This window comes from Nanorana parkeri, unplaced genomic scaffold (assembly GCF_000935625.1).
Source record: "Nanorana parkeri isolate BGI_ZX_2015 unplaced genomic scaffold, ASM93562v1 scaffold280, whole genome shotgun sequence".
NCBI classification, from domain to species: Eukaryota; Metazoa; Chordata; class Amphibia; order Anura; family Dicroglossidae; genus Nanorana; species Nanorana parkeri.
Window position 1 is genome coordinate 722,637 of NW_017306548.1, and position 20,988 is coordinate 743,624.

Genomic DNA, 20,988 nt, shown 5'->3' on the forward strand with positions numbered 1-20,988 from the left:
AAAGTTACTAAATAAGTAGCAATAGCATTTTTAAATCTGCAGCTTTGATTAAAATATACACTATATGATCCTGCCATGAAGGTCCTTGTTCAGACATTTCCTGTTATAGGTTGAAAACGCTCTGTCCCTGTGTCTCAGTTGTGCTCCTGCGTTGTCACCCTGTCACATGGGTTTCCTGTGGAAACTACAAGAGGCAGTTCAACCACTGTTGTTGCCATCAGGAAACCCGCCCTGGGAAATACCATGCAGCCATAACTGGAGTTTTTTTTAAAAGGCAGTTGTTTGTGAATAGTTAGCAATACAGTCAGAGTTTACATCATGGACGTGCAGTCAGGGGAGGCAGGTGGGGCAGAGCCTCACCTAGTATTATGGAGGAAAAAGCTGTCAGCTTTTTCTCCATTCAGATTGGTTTCTAGCAGGTTACAGAGTAGGGAAATCCCCCGCGCTGTGTAACCTGTCATGGATGGAGCGTTGCCTGTTAATTACAGGCAGCGCTGCATTCAGCTTTTGACAGGTAGTTAGGTTACACAGCAGCGGGCTTCCCCACTGCTTGTGTAACCTAACTAGTGAGGCAAGAGCTGTCACAGCCTCTACTCTGTGTTAGAGGCATGAGATCTGTAGAGGGTTTGGACCAATGGCAAAGCGCCATTGGTCCAAGTTGTCCAATAAAAAAAGAAAAAAAAACTCACGGAGGCCATCAATCTCGATGCTTTAGCAGTGATGAGCAAGTGAGGGACAGGCAGGCTTCTCCCTGTCTCCTCCCTTCCTCCTCCCTCCCTCCTTCACACTAGCTTGGGGACCGGGTTGGGGGCGGGGCTTCGGCGGGCTGGGGACGGGGCTTTGGCGGGCTGGGGGCGAGGCTGGAGAATGCCTCACCCGGAACCAAAAGTACCGCACGTCACTGGTTTACATCTACCTTTTATAAATTAGACTTATTAAGCCATTTTCCTAACCCAAATTAAAAAAAGCAGACTTCTGATTGGCTGTTATTGTTCTCATGCACCAGTTTTGATGATAACTCATGCATCAGTCGACATGATAACTGTCCCAAAATTCTGTAATCTGTCTTAAGACATTGACCTTAATGACTCCTGAAGTTCAGTGATTGAACCAAAATGACACAGAGTCTCTATGACACATTAGCTTTGCATATTACAGATGTGGGTTGCTATCTTGCGTTGCTCTGCTCCCGCTGGGATATGTAATCGAAGCCCTGAAGATACATGACAGATTTTCTTTTTTTTGTCTTGTAGGAAGAAACAAGCTCACATGCCTCCTCCTTATTTCCTCTTCCAGGAAAGGTTTGTCTATTGTTTCACTCCACTGGGATTCCTGTCATCAAAGCTCAAGAAAACATTGTGATAGTATCATCTCGCCATCTGCAGGGGCATCCCCAAACACCTCCAGTCATACATGAGAGACTTCTCGAAATAACAGAGAGATTTCTAATTGCACCTGATAAAAATCTATGGGTACAACTCCTCTCTGAGTGAGAAGCGCAGGGCCTCTCGGGTCAAATATCTTGATTGCCAAATTCGCATTAAAAAATAAAGAACACTTCAAGTCTTGCACAAGGCGATTCAGATTTTGAACAAGGAATAAAGGGACATACAGTATATCATGGACCAAAGCCACTGAAAAAAAAACAAAGTTTGCCATTTTTATTTGCGAATGTTGACCTCATGGGCTTAAGCAAATCTGCTTGTACATTTTAGAAGGTCAGAAGATCAAGTGAACTGACCCATGACCCATCACTTGAAGAACACCTTCTTCTACTTTTCCCATCCCGCTTCCTACGCTGAAATAATAGCAAATTACTGGAGTCACAGAAGTCGGGACACCATCTTTGAGTCATAGAAGTCAGGACACCATCTTTGAGTCATAGAAGTCAGGACACCATCTTTTAGTCATAAAAGTCGGGTCACAATCTTTGAGGTCTTCAGAGGACTTCCATGGTCCAGACATTCATTAGAACAGACGCTGAATGGAGGGCACAGCCTCCTGCTGACCAGCATCTTGAGGTCCCATCATCTCCTAATTACTTTGTTACCAGTTTCTTGCGATACAGTGACAACACTAATTTTGCCAAGATGATGAATGAGATTCCAGACTTGGCATCGCCATCCTCTCTTGGGGTTGTTACAGCCAGCTGTGTGTCTAAAGTGGAGCTTCGCGTGTGCTGCAAGAACCTGCTTGATAGGGATACGCTCAACAAGTCTGACCCATGTGTCCTGCTCCTCATGCAGTCTCAGGGCCAGTGGATGGAGGTAAGACAGACAGTAAGCCTTTATGTGGTTGAGATAAGAGCTTACTTGCTCTGATGTGCAGACTAAAGATACAACCAACATCTCTTTTCAAGCAGTAGTGCTTGAGAGGTAGCCAACCATGTGACCATAAAACCCTTGGCTAATTAGTTATTCTCAGCTGTTCTTCCCAGAACAAGTTATTAAGTGCTTTCTGATCACATGGTTGCCTTTCCTTAGTGAGGTCTTCTTCTGAGGTGGTTTTGGTTTCATCTTAGTCAGTATGCCTCTAAGATTATGTTAATTGTAATGATGTTATCACATGTTCATGAGTATAAATAACTCCATACTGTATGTAATTCTTTCCTATGGATAGGTTTCCAGTTATGATGGCAGGAGTCAACAAAGTATTGGTATGTGGGGGCCCCAGGTGGAAGAGCCTCAACTTGGCATCAATGAGGGCTGTAGCTCTGGCCTTGATAGGGGTCTGTTGTGGTCCTCTTACACATAGATAAAACACAACATTGTGAATGTCTTTCTAGGAACAGGCACACTTTGCTAGTAGAGATAAGTTATAGTTTTTAAAGGAATTCTGACTATCAGACTTTTCAACTGAACCACTAGTGCCACATGCTGCCTGAGGTTAGAGGATAAACAGCAGAAACATCCACAGAGCCCGTAACGATTTTTATGAATGTATGGTTCAAAAATGTTTGGCCCTTTCCTATACAAAAATTTCACAGACAAATGATCAGACACATACAGATCACATAACTTGATTGGCCAATGCAGCATACTGTCGTTGGCTCACTGATAATCATAAAGATAATGTGAATATATTAAACTTGCATCGATTTTTCGCCTCAGCATCGACCCGTGTATATTGAGCCTTACGGTTTGCTATGTGAGCATGAATGATTGTCTTAATTATCACTAGCACATTGCTGTGTAATGTCCAAGGTTAATTGCACTGGCGCTTGAAATGTGATTTTACGTTGCATTAAACTCCGTTATGTATGTGTCCTGGCACGCCTGAACAGAAAGAGATGAAGTAATGAAGGTAATTAGCACACGGACAGAACACTGTAATGTTCCCGAGCTGACAAACTGATACAAACAGCTCTTCTACCACCGCCACCACTACCGCTGATAATTCAGATTCCTACCGCCAACTGTTCCCTGTGATATCTTCAGCAGACTGATCCCTGCTGCCTGCTCTAATGTTCCCGAACAAATCGAATGAACACAAATCCCGTCCCTGTCCATGTTTCTGTGCACTAAATGTGATATGTATCTATGATTACTGCCTGCCCAGTGCTCCAGTTGATAACTGACTTACCAATTTGCATTCTACATAGATGTGTTGTTAGAAATTGCTTTCATGACTTGGAAGCCGGATAATAAATTAATTTGCAGTGTTTAAAGCACATCTCCGGGTAAACCAAAAAACAACCCTTGTAGTGGGGCTACCCTTGTGGTGCAAGGGTTAAGTGCTTGTTTAGGGGAGCGGAGTAAAGCACTTTTACTTACCTGATCCACAGTCCCCCGGTGGTTAAGTCCATGCCTAGAGGCCCGAAGTAAAGACCGAGCGGCCGCCGATCGCAGAGCCGCATCGGATGCGGACCGGCCGGGTGCAGGTGACAGACAGTCGGCAGAGGGAGAGAACCACTGCAGCTGCGGCCACAGCAAACACCCCGCCCCCCCACAATCAGGGTCCATGGAGTCCCCCACTGACTACCAGGCCAAGGTAAGGTGACAACATTTTAAAAACAAAATCCAGGGACATTTTATCCCCGGGAACATAAAACAAACGTTTTTATTTTTCATATTCACCTGATCCCTGTATCCACTAAAAGTGCGGCCTCCCGTATCCCACGCTGTTAGAAGCTGCATACGGCGTGTGCTGGTTACTACTTAAACTGGCGCACGCTGTGTGCAGCTCAGTGGCGTCGCTACAGGGGGGCAATTGCCCCCCCTAGGTTATTGCTTGCCCCCCCGTGTGCACCCGCTGCTGTTGCGATGCGGCTGTCCAGCCCAGTCAGAGCGGCGGTGGGAGAGACTATTTTTTCGGGATCTCCATCCCCTCTTCTTTGAACTGTGTCTCCTTCACAAGTTTCCTGTGTTCAAGCGAAGCCTGAAAGGTGGTGTGACCACTGCTCTATAGTTTGTAATAGAAGACTGATTAACATACATTGTGTGACTAGCTGTGTGCGGTCTATTTCCTGCGACATACGTAACACAGATTGTAATGTGCTTAAGTCCTTCTTGATTTATAGGGCTGTATGTACAGCCTTGATTTCATTGTTTATGATGTTTATGTAAGCTGGAATTTCTTTATTTCTTTATTTTGGAAAACAATAAAAACCTTTGAACTAAAAAGTGCCCCTGGTACCCTTTCAGTGCTGAGGATATGTATGTAGGCTTCCAATCTCTTCTGCCTTCAGAGAGATGCTCCATTAATACTGGGCTATTTAGGGAACAATAAGCTGTCTTAGATTGGATTGTTGTTTATATTTTGGGAGACCAGGAATTTTTCTGAAAGCCTTTTTGTCAGAGCACAATAAAAATCAGACAAGCAAAAGGTGCTAGTTAAAACATTTATTAAGAACAGTGTCCACAGGAGCAAGCAGAATCATAAACCGGAACAAGCCAAAGTCAGGAGTGTGTAGTCGTTCAAGCCAGGTCAGGAACACAGAGATCAGCGTCGTCAGGAACAAGCCAGGAGCAGGAGCCAGGAAATCAGCGTTGTCAGGAACGAGCCAGGAGCAGGAGCCAGAGGAGAACATCAGCCAGGATCGGGTCATACACAGAATCAGGATATTCAGAGCAGCAGGAATGCACTAGCAGGAAGGGCAAGGTCAGACTGGACTGAGTGGTTTATATATAGTGAGTGGGGGTGACATCATCACTCAGAGACACGAAACTCCCATCTGACTCTCTCAGATGATGCTCTCCTGTCTGGCCATAAGAGGGAGAATGGGAGTAGTGAGGAACGTTCCAGAGTTTGCTCAGGCAAAGAAGGAGACACAGGTGAGTAAAATAGCAGCCAAGCCAGAATTCTGCAAACCATTAAAGTCAGGGTGGAACCTGACCCTTTTAGCTTTGTGTCAAAGAGGCTGGAGCTCCTTTATGATCTCTTTTTTTAGAACTTGTAGGCTTGGGTTGTAGATGACCACCAGTGAGATCCAATTATCCTTTTCAGTCTGTGTATAGTATACAAATCCAGTTCTGGAGATGTTATTGCTTTCCTTATCTGTACGTTGGTTGTCACTGGATTATATCCCAGTTTTATGACATCCCTCCTAAGGTGTTCTAATTGGACATTTCTATCTGTGGTGTGTAATGAGATCTGATGATATCCTATGGCCTGACTATAGATAACAGATCTCCTGGGATGAAAGCTGTCTTGCCGGAGGTATGCTAAATGGTCTGTTGGTGTTCTGTAGATGCATATTTGCAAACCTGTTCCTTTAGTGCGTATTATAGTCTCCAGGAAGTTTATTTTGTGTTTGTAAGTGGTTTAATGTAGTTTTATTGTGGGGTGAAATTTGTTGTTCCTGTAAAATTGGGTAAAAAAGTTCCTCCTCACCTTGCAGTGGAAATAATAATTTAAAAAAATCAACAATGAAGCAAAAGTAGGTCAAGAGTTTAATGGGGCATTTAGATGAGCACTCCTCTATTTTAGCCATAAAAAGATTTGCATTTTGGAGGGCAAACTGGGATACCGTTGCCACTTCCATCTGCTGCAAGTAGAGGTCTTGGCCAAAGACAAAATAGTTGTGGGTCAGGATTAATTGTATCAGTAATTAGTTCAGCAGACTGGTCCAGTTTTTGAATATACTACATGCACAATGCAATAGCATTATCATGAAGAATATTGGTATATAAGGGTTCTATATCCATGGCCAGGATGGGTCCTTTAGTAACAGAGCCAATGGCAGCAAGTTTGTTTAGGAGATTGGTTGTGCCTTAAAAATAGTTGGGTGTGTTAGAGACAAGTTTTCAGATATTTTCCACCCAACCTGAGATATTTTTAGTAAGTGTTACCATACCTAAGATTGTTGGGTGCCTGGGTTCCCTTCATTATGGTTTTTGGGGAAGCATGTAAAATCAGCCCACCCTTGGTTCCTCAAATATTTGGGTCAATACCTGACCTCTAATTCCTGCAGCTAGGCTTTTCACCATGCTTGTGAGTTTTTTCCTTGTTGGAATCTATAGGGTCCCCTTGTAATTTGGTGTAGAGTTTAGTGTTTGATGGCCACTTGTGTGCTTCCTGTATATGATCACTGGTGTTCATTATGGCTATGGCATTCCCTTTGTCTAAAGGCTTTGTTATAATCTCCTTGTTCTCCTTGAAGGAATTAATAGCTGAGTGTTTTTGTCAATATGCATATCTTTTTGTCGCCATTTGTGAAACCAATAAAGGTTTTTTTTTTTACTCTCGAGATGATTACCTGGCGCTCTTTTTTAGTCTTCATTCACATGGATCTCTTATTCTGGACATCCCCTCCCTTTAGAGGGTGCCCCCTTTTATAAGGAGCTGCCGGAACCAAGCTATCAGGTCCAAATATTGTTCTTATTCGACTAGAGAAAGTTCATGGTCCAGTTCCTCATCCACACTCACCCTTGGATGGTTTGTCAATATATCTTTCCAGAGTGGGGTTCCTTCCAGGTCTAAGCATCCTGGTGGATTTGTTTTTGTAGAATTGTTGTTCTTTAGTTTTAATTTACATGTGCTCCATCTTGTCATAGAAGTATCCTTTAAGCCATAGCCTTCTGAAGAATGTTATGGCATGGAATGATTTTGTCTATGACGTTTGCTGGGCAGGATGTCAATCCTTTTGTAAGTAGAGCTATTTCTGTAGCTTTTTCTGATGAGAGGTTGACAACACAGTTTGCCTGTTTTTGTGTGTCTGAGTTGAGGCATCCGGCTTTAAGTCTGAGTCTTTGACGCTTTTTCTTTTTGTTGCTAATTAGAATTCTCTGTAGTCCTTTGTAAGAAGATTGTAGTGTATCTTCAATGTCTGTGGTGTCATTCTCCAGCCATCCAGCTTTGTTGTCTATTTCCTCTTTTACAGTTGGGATGTAACAAATTTTGATTATCTAATTTCACGGTCTTTCACAGTTCCTGGCAGGGGCGTCCCGAGGCTGGGTGACACCCGAAGCGGTAACCGAGTGTCACCCCGCCGAGACGTCACTGCGCAGGCGCGTGACGTCACCACGTGCATGCGCGATGACGTCATCGCGCACGCGCTGCCCTATTCTGATACCTGCCGGCGGCCATCTTGGTGATGGACGCCAGCAGATAGAGGAGGGGACAGTCACCCGGCGGGATAAGGTATGCCGCCGGGTCTCCTCCTCTCTCCTGATACTCTCGGGCGTTCGGTCCATGGGGGGTGACACCAAAATGACTGTGAGTCATTTTGGTGTCACGCCTCCAATGGTGGAACCCGGGTGCGGGCCACACCCCCCGCACCCCCCTTGTGACGCCACTGGTTCCTGGTACTCAGATGTTCTACAGATCTGCTGTCGGATGTGTGTAGAGCAGGATTCTGAATTTGGAGTTCTTGTGGGATTAAATGTTCATAACTGCATGTGGTCAAAAAGAAGATGTTACTGTCCAAATATGTGAGTTTCTTCACATGGTTATTCCATACTAAAGAGTCAGTTAAGGACACATTTATAAATCTTTATGAATCCAACTAGAAAAACAATACAAAACACAAAAAGGTCCCCAGCACACTTGCTAGCTAGCCTGCAACAAAACAAATAACTCTGTCTAACAGCATGCGTTAAAAGCAGAGGTTTTAGTTGCACAAACTTGTGGCCAAAAATATGTAGAAGCCACACTGCCACCGTCAAGGCACCTCTGTAAAGTGTGGTCCTAACTCTGTTTATATGAGTCTCCAAATGGGAGCATATTAAAGGCAGCCCACTCCTCCTCAAAAGGTGCAGGGACACACTGGAGGCCCAGCAATCAAAAATGCACGCTGGGACCCCCAGTGCGTCCCCACATCCAAAATAGGTTTGTGTAGCTAAAACCTCTGCTTTTAACGGTCCTGTTAGACAGGGTTATTTGTTTTGTTGCAGGCCAGCTGGCAGGTGAGCTGGGGACCTTTTTGTGTTTTCTTTATAAATCCAGCCACACGCTGGGCAAATGCCATTTGCACAGCATTGCCACCACTAGGTGGAGCCAAGGAGCTTGGGAATTTTCATAAGATTTATAAATTCGACCCTTAAACCCCAAACTTTCTACAAATGTTGACAATAATAGTTCATTTCAGCACCAGTCTGTACTTTACTCCTTTTGCGTTGTGGGAACGCCCAGTATCTTTAATATGTAATATTCATATTTGGCTCCAAAGTTTGAGCTCAGCCGGGCACCCTCTGCATTTTTCAATGCAGTGCGTTGGACCTTTTCTAACCAAAAGAGAGGATCATGCTGTGGGGAGGCAGAGCTGCAAGTTCAGAGCAAAATGTAAACATTTGAATACTAAGGGATTGATTTATAAAACTTCCGCCCAGCCGTACGCTGGGTGAGTGCCATTCACACGGCATTCCTGCTGCTAAATGGAACAGAGGAATTCCTATGCTCCTTGGCTTCACCTTGTGGCCGCAATGCTGTAAGCATGGCATTTGCCCAGCATATGCAGGGCGGACGTTTTATAACGCACCCGCTAAGTACCCTGAGCTCGGGGCTCCTGGAAGCACAGTAAGATGAACCAAGGTACATTGCTGACTGCCTGCTTTAAACCATTAACATAAGAAAGAGAACCTGTCAGAAAACTGGACATTTTAAATTCAGTCTATTATAAAGAAATGCAGAAACAAACACCTTAATGACAATAAAGCCGATCAGTCAATTCAGAACAAACAGGTGGCTGAAGGTAAAATAGATGTAATCCATATGCACAAAGATACCACTGAATGCAGTTCTGTATCCATTGACACATCATTACATGTATTTTTAAATGCAAGCAGTGTAAATACCTCAGTTTGACCTCAGAATGGAAGAGGATGCAGCACAAGGAGCCAGTCAGTTCATGTGCAAACAAAAAGCACGCTGGTAGTAGGTGTAGCAGATTGACACAGAGATGATCTCATCAATCTGCTGCTTCTTCTTCACTATCCAGTCACAGGCTGGGTTGGGGACATGACAGAGTGGGCTCAGAGGAGGAGGGTTGAATGATGCTGGCTGTCATTTAGCTTGGAAGCCTGAGGAAATCTTTTGTTGGAAATGAAGTACAGCTCGGCATTGAAGGTGTGTAGTGCATCAAAAACTGTTTTTTTCTATTTGATCTTTTAATGGGCTGTTTATTTTTTTACATGTTTGGTTGGACCTCTGCTTTAAATTGGTTTCCAATACATTTATGGCTGCCAAGAGGGGTTATTGCAAAAGCCTGGAAAGCCCCAACACTAAAGGTGCCCATACACCTTACGATTATCGGACGATTTTCGTATGCGATCGACTTTTCGTCCGATAATCGTATGTGTGCATTGCAGTGTCCGACCGACATTACTGTACAATCGTATGACTTTTGACGGTCAAGCATGTTTGAAAACTTTGTTAGATCGTACGACTGTCGTAAGGTTGCTGGTGTTTCCGTCCGTCAAAAGTCGTACGATCTACACTGCGCTTGCGCTAACGAAAATACGGCAAATCAATTACAGCATTTCGCCCAGGTGCTTTTCGTTAATTACGGCTAAATTAATCTTGCGATCATCGGGGCAGGATGGGGCTGCCGTACGAAAATCGTACTACTATTCGATCATCGGATGAAAAAGTTTCGTCCAATAATCGTAAGGTGTATGGGCACCTTTAGGTTGTGTTGGAACTTCTTGCACAGCCTCACAGAGAAGCAGAAGCACACAGTCTGATATGCATGCTGCACATGGCTTGGCTAAAACAGGAAGGAAGCCACAGCTTTATTCTCTACCTTTTTCAATGCAATAGAGCATATACCATAGATATACAGGTGAAACTCGAATAATTAGAATATCGTGCAAAGTTCATTTATTTCACTAATGCAACTTAAAAGGTGAAACTAATATATGAGATAGACTCATTACATGCAAAGCAAGATAGTTCAAGCTGTGATTTGTCATAATTGTGATGATTATGGCTTACAGCTCATGAAAACCCCAAGAACCCCAAATCCACAATCTCAAAAAATATCGGACCTCTGAAAAGTACAAGCATGCATATGTACTCAGTACTTGGTTTGGGCCCCTTTTGCAGAACTTACTGCAATTACTTTTGCACGATATTCTAATTATTTGAGTTTCACCTGTATAACAGAACTTATAAACACTGCCATCTACTGATCAAAATTGTATACTGCAGAAGTTATTGCTTTAGATACAATAATGTATATTCTAACAGGTTCACACTATAGCGCAAGGCAGTGTAACTCATTTTAAGTGTTTTTTATGCAGTGGGCTGCCATTTATATCGATAGTACCCCAACACACTTTGGGCATTGCACCTGCGCTGTGGTGGTACATTGCCATGCATTGCATTCCTGATAAAGCATCAGGTTCAGGTTTTGCCATGATTAGCTGCATGCAAACTTGATGCAATGCACATTAGTCCGCATCATATTGCAATGCCAGCCTTGCCCGATACCTACAGTTGTATTTAGGCATTCACAAATTAAACCTGAGCTGGCTTTAGTGGAAGGTAGACATCACTGAGATTGAAGCGGGCACTGCACACTGGCTGTGATCCGTTCCAAGAACGAATCCATTTTAGTGAATGTAGCTTCTCTGATACCAATTTGGTACAAAGAAATCTCCAGAGACTCGTCCATTGCTAACTGCCTGCCAACTAGACTGCAGTGTCCTAGAGCTATAGCTTCATATATGAAGACCTGTCACTGCTCATCTGCTAAAATACCAGAGCTGACCTGACACACAACAGTAAATGGGTCCCAGTCGTATGTGCGCCATGGAGCACCTGCATAAACCAGTGCCATGGAGTACAGTACATGCTTGTTATCCATGTTCCTAATCCATGACATCGATACGCTTTTTCTTAAAGGGGTTTTTGGTTCCCAATAGGAACACTTTTAAAGTGTATGTAAACCATAACAATGAACTTTTCTTATTTGCTGTTGGTCTGTTAAATATATAATTGAAAGTGCTTTGTAACATCTGTATCATGCAGATCTGAAGATCATGCCAGAAATTCAGAGCTGTCCTTTGCATGCTTCCTGTGTTATCTCAAGGAGTCTAATTAGTCCTCCTAGTTCTTATCTTGGACTACAGAATAATTAGTGGAGAGAGTGGTAGGATTTGAACAGTTTAAGAAAAGGCAACTAGGGCAGGGCTGACACCGCTCAGTGCACAAAAATGCATTTCTAGCAGATCAACAGATATTTCACTATACTTGCAGAGTCATTAAATGGCTAAAACATGGGAAATGTACATGTATTGCATGTTTTTTTTATTTTGCCTTGACATATGCTTAAAGTCTCCATAACAGGTCCCACCATAAAAACATTTAGCTCCAAAACCAAAACTTCCATTTAAACCTCAAGGTGTTTCCCCGTTGTATGGTGTGTTGTTTGGGGGGGAAAAAGCACTTGTTTTATAACCAACTGTTTCATAATCCAATAAAAATATTGAAACTCTAAGGGGCTGATGTATAAAACTTCCACCCAGCGTATAGCTGAGCAAATGCCATTCACATAGGATTATGGCCACTAGATGGAGCTGAGGAGCATAGGATATGCTCCTCGGCTCCATCTAGTGGCAGTAGAGCCATGCAAACAGCATTCACTCAGCTATAAGCTGGGCAGAACTTTTATATATGGACCCCTTAGAATTTTTTTATTTTTAAGGTCTCGTTTACACTAATGTTAATAATTGTGCTGATGTGTGTCTCCATAATTGAATTGGCTTGAATGACAAAATGTGAATCAGTGCACCAAAGTTCTGCATGGAGGACTTTCTCCGCTGCACATCAATGTAACATAGTGGCATGAGTGGGCTCAATTAAAGAAATTCATTTTCTTATGTGCAGGAATTTTATACTAACAGTACTTGTAAATGTATTCTGTATATTTTTAGGTTTTATTCTGTAACAACCACCGCTTTATGTATTTGCACATACTTTCCTGAGACTTGTCTGTACGGGCAGTATGGCAACCTACTGACTTGGTGATATTCCAACTCGATAGTGTCCAACTCAATAAGTCTGACTCAGAGTAGAATCCAATGTCTTTTATTTACCATCTCAATACAGAGGATGTGATTCCTTGTCATAGAGTGAAAAGACATTCCTATCTTTGCCATTAACAGGATAACATAAACCCCTTTACCTTTGAGAGGGTGGTGTGGAAAGAGAGAGAGTAGAAGGATTACTGGGAAGTTTTAGCAGAAGACTGTACCTATAGAGAAAACAGCAGGGGTGAAACGGAAGATACCAAGTGCAGTGGTGCATCGTACCCCAACACACTTTGGGCATTGCACCTGCGCTGTATATAAAGTGTGTGTGTGGGGGGGGGACATGGACTGGGGTTGTAATATATATATAAACAACCCCAGTCCGTGTCCCCTCCACACACATTTAATATAACTACCAGTGCCACCCCCCCCCCCCCCCCCCCCCAATACAATCTAGAGCCCCCTCTCCTGCTTACCTTGTTGCAGGGAGGAGGCTGTGAGGCGGCACGTCTGTCCCGGTGATTCGGTGTTTGATTGGTAAGGTCTGCTGCAGACCTTACCAGTCAATCCTGCACAATCCTTTCGGCCAGCGTTCACTGAAAGAGCGCTGGCCGAAAGGATCCGAGTGCCGGCGCAGTCTCAGCTCGCGGGCTGGTACACTGAGACCCCGGCATTTTTGCCGCCCCCTTGGAATCTGCCGCCCGAGGCAAACACCTTGTTTGCCTCGCGGCAGATACGCCCCTGACCAAGTGTGCACAGATTAAGCTGTAACAATGCTAATCTTACACTTGTAGTTAGGAATACAGCATAACACAGTGAAATACAATTATATAGGTATGTAGTGTAACTAAAACAGCAAAAATAAAGAAAATGACACTGGATGTGGCAGCACAGGTTTTATTGACTTACTAGAGACTCTGCCAGGTCTTTGAAGATGTAAATGGTCCATGCAATAGAAGGCAGAGTATACTTACCTTGTTCACAGTTCCCGCCTCCGACATTTCTGCCATTCCAGCACTGCAGACTCTGCAAGCCTCTTTGGCACTCAACAGTAAAGGACTCCAATGAGGCTTTCGGAGTTTGCAGCATTGGAACAGAGTGGCAGTAGAGGAATCGGGTCGCCGGAGAGATGAATGTATTCTGTCTTCTATTGCTGGTATATAACAGTTTCAAATCTTCAGAGACCAGACACGGTGTCTATAAGCATGGAAGATGTCTGAGACGACAAAGCTTATTATTGCATGACCAACACTATCATAAAAATAGGAAAAAGCCTGTAGTGATAGAACATTGCGGATTCGGTTTTAAAGTTGAAGCCTACATGGCTGCAATCCCGATCTCCATAACTACCTGAACTGGAGAAAGCACGCAAATGGGAGTTTAGATTTTGTAGACTTCACTGGATACATGCTTGTTCAAGGTAAGTCACAGAGCTGGCTGTTTGCTTTATTCTGTCCGTACAGTTTAAAGTGCATGTAAAACCAAAACTTTTTTATAGTTTTTGATAGGGTTGGGAAGGGTTAAAGCCCAACTGAAGTCTTACTTTTTATTATTGGTATGCAGTCAGGCTGAATGACTAATAAAGAATATGGATTTTTTTTTAGGTAGAATGTGTTACTGCTGAAAACTGTAAAAAGCTGCTCTGTGCATTTAAATGTAATATTTATGTAAATGTTTTCAACTTTTTAAAAAACTCTTTTCATTGATTTGCTATTCTGTTCGGTACCATGGAGGTACTGAGCAGAATAGCTGAGCAGAATGCCGCTCCGCAGCATATGGCTATTCACTTACTGCCGTTTGGCCCCTATGTGAATAGGGGTTAATGGGGTTAATGGGCAGCGAGTGACCTGCCGGAGCTTCGGCTCAGCTGATCCAGATGTTGGATCGGCTGATCCAGATGTTAGATCGAGTCGGAGTCCTTCTGCACTTCGGCTCAGCATGTTCGGCTGACCGAAGTGCAGCCGATCAGCTGTACAAGCCAGAAGTGAATAGCTGAACGTATGTTCACTTCGGCTGGGTTATTCACTTGCCTGCCTTCGGCAGCTTTATGAATAACCCCCTTAATGTGGTTGATGGTAAAATACTTTGCTGCATATAGGAAGGATAATAATACTACATAAGAGTAGGATATAGTGTTATTCATTCACTCTGCTTTCCAGCCACATATCTAATGAACAGTGTGCACGGTGGAGAACATGTGTCAAACACGTAGCAGAACAGAATGGACATTTCAGAACATTTCATTCTTGTCTCCGGTTGATTCCTTTTTCATATTTTCTTCAGCGCAGTGTCTTTGAAATGCATGTACATATATTTGAGCACAGACGTTATTTCTGCAGAAAACCTGTGCAAACATAAAAGTTCCAAGGAAAAACAAGCTAAAAGCTTTCTCAGCCACTGCGATCTCTTTAATGTACATTACCGAGGGAAGGTGGCATTGGGATTGTTACAGAGCGGATGACTCACATACAAAGAACATTTGCTACAGTCTGTATAATAGTCTAGATCAGCAAGGTCCAGCTAAAGTCATCAAGGCCACATGAGTCCGGGACGGGTACAGGTATCCGCTGCGTGAATTAAAGCTGATATTACTTTTTATTTGATGTAAGAATAAGAAAACTTGAAAACAGCCCCATGGAAGTCCCAGGACAAGGTTACCTGTGGTGGGACTTAGGTGGGTCATTGTTATTATTTTTACATAGGATTTATATAGACCCAACAGTTTGCGCAGCGCTTTACAATATAAGGAAGACATTACAGTTACAATACAATTCAAGACAAGATGGTAAGGAGGGCCCTGCCCCTGAGGGCTTACAATCTAAAAGAGGAGGGGGAAATGATACATGAGGTAGCTGTGGGAATGAATTATGTGAGAATGTGAGTGTCGCTGGCTTGGAGCTTAGCTCAATCCAAAAGCAAAAATGTAATATATTGCAGCTTACCAGTTCTTAGATGTGACGGCTGCACTCGTTTTCTTTTAGCTTTTTTCCATTGTTTTTACCTGGTGATTCGGCCAGTAAGTCTGTTCTTTTTCACCTTCCTTTAAGGCTAGGTTCACACCAGATGCAGTGCGCTCTGGCCTGATTCTGGCCAGAACGCACTGCATCGCATTTCGGCCGGCTCACTTTTTTGTGGGGCAGGAGGGGGCGTGGTGAACCATTGAAGTGAATGGCACGATAGCCACGCCCTCCGGCCACAATGCGATCTCAAGTCGCATTATGCCTGCGGTGCGGTGTGATCAAAATAGTGATTGCAGCACAATTTGCCTTGCGATCCAGTGCGGCCGATCGCATTGTGGCCGGAGGGCGTGACTACGGTGCGGTACGGTAGACATTTATTGGAAAAAGCTTTTTCAATTTTCTAATTGAGAATCGTTTAGAATCGTTTTGTTAAATCGAATGTTAAAACCAAACAACATTTTGAATGGCATTCGTCAGGTCTCTGATGGCATTATCCAATGCTCTGACAAGATTTTTTTGTATAAATATAAGGCAAAGCATTTAACACTGACAGGGGTACTTAAAATGATCAGCTTTTATTCATTTATATAAAACCTTTATTCCAAAAGGAAAAACAATGTGCCGAAAAAGTGTTAGCTGGAGTTCTGATTGAATTTGTTAGTCAAGTCCATCTAAATCTATTAGTGCATCTCATACTACCCTCTCCTCAGGGTGACAATGTTGCTGCAAAGGATGGCTCCATTGCTCCTCCATCGAGCATTGTCACCCTGAGACAGGAAATGGTTACTGGCTGGATCACTGATGATAATAAAGGAAAAAAAACTAAAAAAAGAAAACACATGCAGCCACTACAATTAAAGTTTGGCAAGCGGCAATATATTCACAGCTCAGGACAGGCATGTTAAACCCCCTTTATTACCAGACCATTTTTTGCTTTTCAGTGCTGTGATAGTTTGACTGAGAGTTACTTGGTCACGCAACATTGGACCCAAATTCATTTTGTATCAATTGTTTCAGATAGATGGATCTTTCATTTGTTGGTATTTGATAACCTCTATTTGGTCAAAGTCTGCTTACCTGGAACTGGTATTGAGTGCTTATCCCGACCCTGCCATCTGTGGTGACAGTCACTCCCTCTGGAGATGAACAACAGCATATTAAAACATAGACTAACAGACCTGAGGTGTGCCTTGGTCCGCGTGGACGGTACACCAAATAAGGGGGCATACCCTGAACATAGCCAGTAACCGCGGGCTGGGTGGGAGGGTTGCAAACGCTGGGCTCAACACATCCGGAAGCCTGGACGGGCGGCTCCTTAAGACGGCCGTGAGGGACGCTGACTCCCCCCACAAATGCGGCTAATACCTTAGCCTAAGACTTATTTTTCCCTATATAAATAAAAAAAATTTTTTTTTTTTTAAAAAAGGAGACAATAGGGTTGCACACTGGCCATATACAGTTTGTAAAATGTTCAGTCTGTAAGTGGTTACATTTTTGTTTTTGGGTTTAGTTATGCTTTATATAGCACAGTGACTTAGTAGTTAGCACTACTGCCTTGCAGTACTGGGGTGCCCAGTTTAAATCCTGGTCTGGACACTATCTGCAAGGAGTTTGCATGTTATCCATGTGCTTACATGGGCTTCCTCCCACACTCCAAAGATCCTGGAAAGTTAGTTGGCCCTTTATGCGATAGGGACCTTAGACTGTAAGCTCCCTGAGGGCAGGGATTGATGGGTATGTGCAGTATGTAAAGGGCTGCGTACATTTTTGGACCCTAAATACCTGTAATACATCAAATATCATCCTCCTGTAATACCCTGCAAACAATATTCACACTGGGAGAGGGAGGAGCAGTACTAAGCCTAAAGATTCCTACATGGAAAAAGAGCACAGGTGTTACTTCATCAGCGTACTGTTGCTCCTTCATTGTCCAATCATCAGGCTGGGGGAAAAGAGGCGACTAAAGCTAGCCAAACATGGCTCAAACAGTTGCCAATGGAAGAGAGGTGTTGAAATTTGCATGTGTAGGGTGCTTGCAGCTATAAGAGTAAGTGGGACATATACTTATCCTCAAACATCTGGATTGATCCCCATAGTCTACATATTTCGGTAGCACACATATCCATCCTTGCTCTCCTGACCTGTTTTTCCTTGTCACAGGTGGACCGCACAGAAGTGATCAAGAGCAATCTGAATCCCGTCTTCTCCAAGGTCTTCACTGTGGACTACTACTTTGAGGAAGTGCAGAAGCTGCGGTTTGAGGTGTACGACATCCATGGACATTGCAGCATTGGATCAAGGGATGATGACTTCCTGGGTGGTGTGGAAATGACTCTGGGGCAGGTAAACATTGATGAATACTTTCTGAAATGATAGGGGATATTGATCATAAGCTGTAAGCAGGTTTTATTTTGGTGGGGAATGTTTGGTGTCACTTATGATGTTGTGAGGTGGTGATTAACAGCTGAGTCAGCCAAATCTAACTCACCAGAAACCTAACCTACTTCTGCTACCATGGTAGGCAGGGTTGGATTTGACATAAGGCCACATAGGCCGTGGTCTAGGAGACCATTGCCAGTGGGGGCAACACTGGGCCCAAGGATACCAAGTGTACTGGATCCAACGGGCCACCAGAAATAAGCAAAACACAATCTCTTGACTTCCTTCCTTTCAATCTTGCATTGGCTGCTCTGGGGTTTGTTTCTCGTGCTGTGCTAAAATACCATTTGGAACCTTTGGTTTGCTATGGACTAGCGTTATTTATGTTATCAGGTCTGTTATTAATCAGCCTTATTGTATGAAAACTGTGACCAAGATGTGGCTTCCAGTGTTCCAGATCTTAGCTGTGTTCCCATGCCACTGGCTTGCAGCAATTTACCTCTATGGTGACCACAGGTGTCTCTATCCACTATAGTGTTGCCTCATTGAATAAGTGCCCAGATGATTCACATTTCTTTATATGAAATGCAAGTATCATGATAGCCTTCCATCTATACATTGTGCTATTGCGTAGATATGATGTACGGCGCAGCGCCATTCATTCAAAGTGGCACTCCAACACACAAATACAGGATATCACAACACACATTCAGTAGGCACATCACATGTCACATAATGTGTGTTGTGATGCTCTGCATTAAAACAAAATGATGCAGGGAAATTGTTTCCTATATTGTCATGCACAGTCCTTTCTTAAAGCCTTAAAGCATTGTCTTTGACCATCTCCTTTTACATGTCTGTAGTCTGACTATCTCTTTTAGCATGTGTGTAGTGGCTGACAATCTTCTGTTACATGCCTGCAGTCTCTGACCATCTCTTCTACCAAGCCCTGTAGCTTTTGACCATGGCCTGTTACATGTATGCAGTCTCTGACCATCTCTTGTAGCAAGTCCAAAGTCCTTCATCATTTCCTGCTGTGTGTCTGCAGTTTATGACGATCTCTTGTACCAAGCCCTGTAGCCTTTGACCATGTTCTGTCACATGTCTGCAGTCTCTGACCATCTCTAGTAGCAAGCCCCATTTCTTTGACCATCTTCTGTTACATGTATGCTGTGTCTGTTATCCATTTTTAGCTCTGGGTAGAGTAGGGAAGGGTTGAAACCTCTATCAGGTCATTGCTGCTGTCCGTGTATCAGCTGGGGAGATTTGCCCTTTTTAACTGTCCTGGTGACTATTGTCTCTGGGGCAGAAAGTCATGGGAAATCCAAAATGCTACAGTTGTCACCAATACAGGGTGTATGGGGAAATAGAAAGAAATAAAGTTTTGGCTTTACATACATTGGCATTAGAAAGGGCACACTATTTGGGTGATATGATGCTGGCATTTAGTCTGGTGTTGGATATGTTTTGCCCATACAGACCTCTACAGCTCTCAGCAACCATTAAAAGTCCATAAAGGTCTATTTGTGATTTCATTACATTGCTTTAGCACATAATACCCATCTCATACGTGTATAGTAACTTCAATGAATCAAAGTGCTTTCAGCTTTCTTGTAAACAACAAGATTGTATTATGTTACCAATGTACATTATGTGAGCAGTGGATCCATGGCACACCTTTTGAGAGTGCATTTGCTTTTATCAATATCAGTGTTTTCCAAGCCAGTCTCAGTTCTATTACCATTCACTCATTTCCTCTCTCCTCATTTACGTCAATCTCAGCCTCTTATTATCTCTGCGGTCCATACACTGCGACTCTTCCCTAACAATGACTGCACTAAGTTCACCTGCTCTTCCATTGTGCAAATACCTTCACTGATGCATCACTTCCCATTTAGTGCCGACATGCTTTAAACCTGTAGCCATGGAGGAAATTGAAGGCTTGATTCAAGGACATTTTGTAGAAATAATTCCAAAGATTTGATTTTAAAAGCTTTTGTAAAAGAAGGGTGCTTAGTAATGGTTTATTATGGGCCCTGTATGGCCAAAGCCCCCCCACACAAGTTGCTATTAATCATGTGTTGCTGGGTATAATAAAAAGTTCCAGGCTGCTGCCAATGTGTTCTGGTTGGAATCCCATCGATGCTGTCCCTGCAGTTTGTGCATTTTTGCTGGTGGAGTAGTGTGCTGTGTACCAACACTAAAGCTCTAGGCTGAGCATCCTTCCCTTTCTTGTTTTTATCGCATATCCTCTTGGTGCACCCCCTGCCACCTTAAAAAAAAGTGTATGCATACCCTTTCTTTTCGTGCTTTGTTGTGATGATCGGTATGTGGCATTGTTCTCCCTAGAGCCCAGGTTGGGGCTTATTTTTTAATTGGCGGTTCTAGGTACGATGATGCTTTGTCTCGCCCCTCTATCCGCCACTTTTGCTGGACAGCTTGGCCTTTTAGGCTAAGTTCACACCAGAAGCAGTGCGTTCCGGCCCGATTCTGGCCAGAATGCACTGCATCGCATTGCGGCCGGCTCACTTTTTGGTGAGGCAGGAGGGGGCGTGGCGGGCCATTGAAGTGAATGGCACTGTAGTCACGCCCTCCGGCCACAATGCGATCGGCTGCACTGGATCGCAAGGCAAATTGTGCCTGCGGTCCGGTGCGATCAAAATGCTGCATTATAACATTTTCAGTTGGGTTATTAATGCTTCATTCATATTTGTTTACTATTTCCGTTTTGATGTGTACTTACCATTATTAGATATAGCTACCTTGGGGGCATCATGGTGGCAAAGTGGTTAATGATTTAGCCTCGTAGTGCTGCGGTCTTGAGCTAGATCTGCCTAAAGTGTAATTCCACTTTCCCAGATGAATTTGGCAAAATATAAATTAACCCCACCAATCTCTCCAGTACTTCAATTTTGCTTGCAAATGGTGAGCAAAATTGGTCATTGCGGTCAGAAGCGCATCTCATTGCTCAGCACAGTCAGGTGACCACGCTGACCAATGGGTGCTCACCGTTTGCGAGAGAAATTTGAAAATACATGCTGCAATCCTGAGTACATGGATATGGAGTATGGATATTACACGGAGGGGAAGAAGAAGCGATCATTAACACATAAGAGTAGCGGGGAGGGCGGGGGCAGAGGGAGTAGATTGGTGGGGGTAATTCTCTTTTTCCAAATTTGCCTGGGACAGTGGAATTTCCCTTTAAGGGATGCTGTCTGCATGCAATATGCATGAAGAAA

The 20,988-nt window shown here is 43.5% G+C and overlaps 1 protein-coding gene across 1 annotated transcript in view; it reads left to right on the plus strand.

The window, feature by feature from the left end:
- Positions 1–1,919: 1,919 nt before the first annotated feature.
- The window catches only part of CPNE7 (copine 7), a 63,544-nt gene continuing 44,475 nt past the window's right edge, over positions 1,920–20,988 (plus strand). Inside the window, exons 1-2 of the mRNA XM_018557326.1 lie at positions 1,920–2,267; positions 17,531–17,713. Of these exons, the coding sequence (XP_018412828.1) occupies positions 1,953–2,267; positions 17,531–17,713 (498 nt within the window). The 5' untranslated portion in view covers positions 1,920–1,952. The remainder of the gene's footprint in view (positions 2,268–17,530; positions 17,714–20,988) is intronic.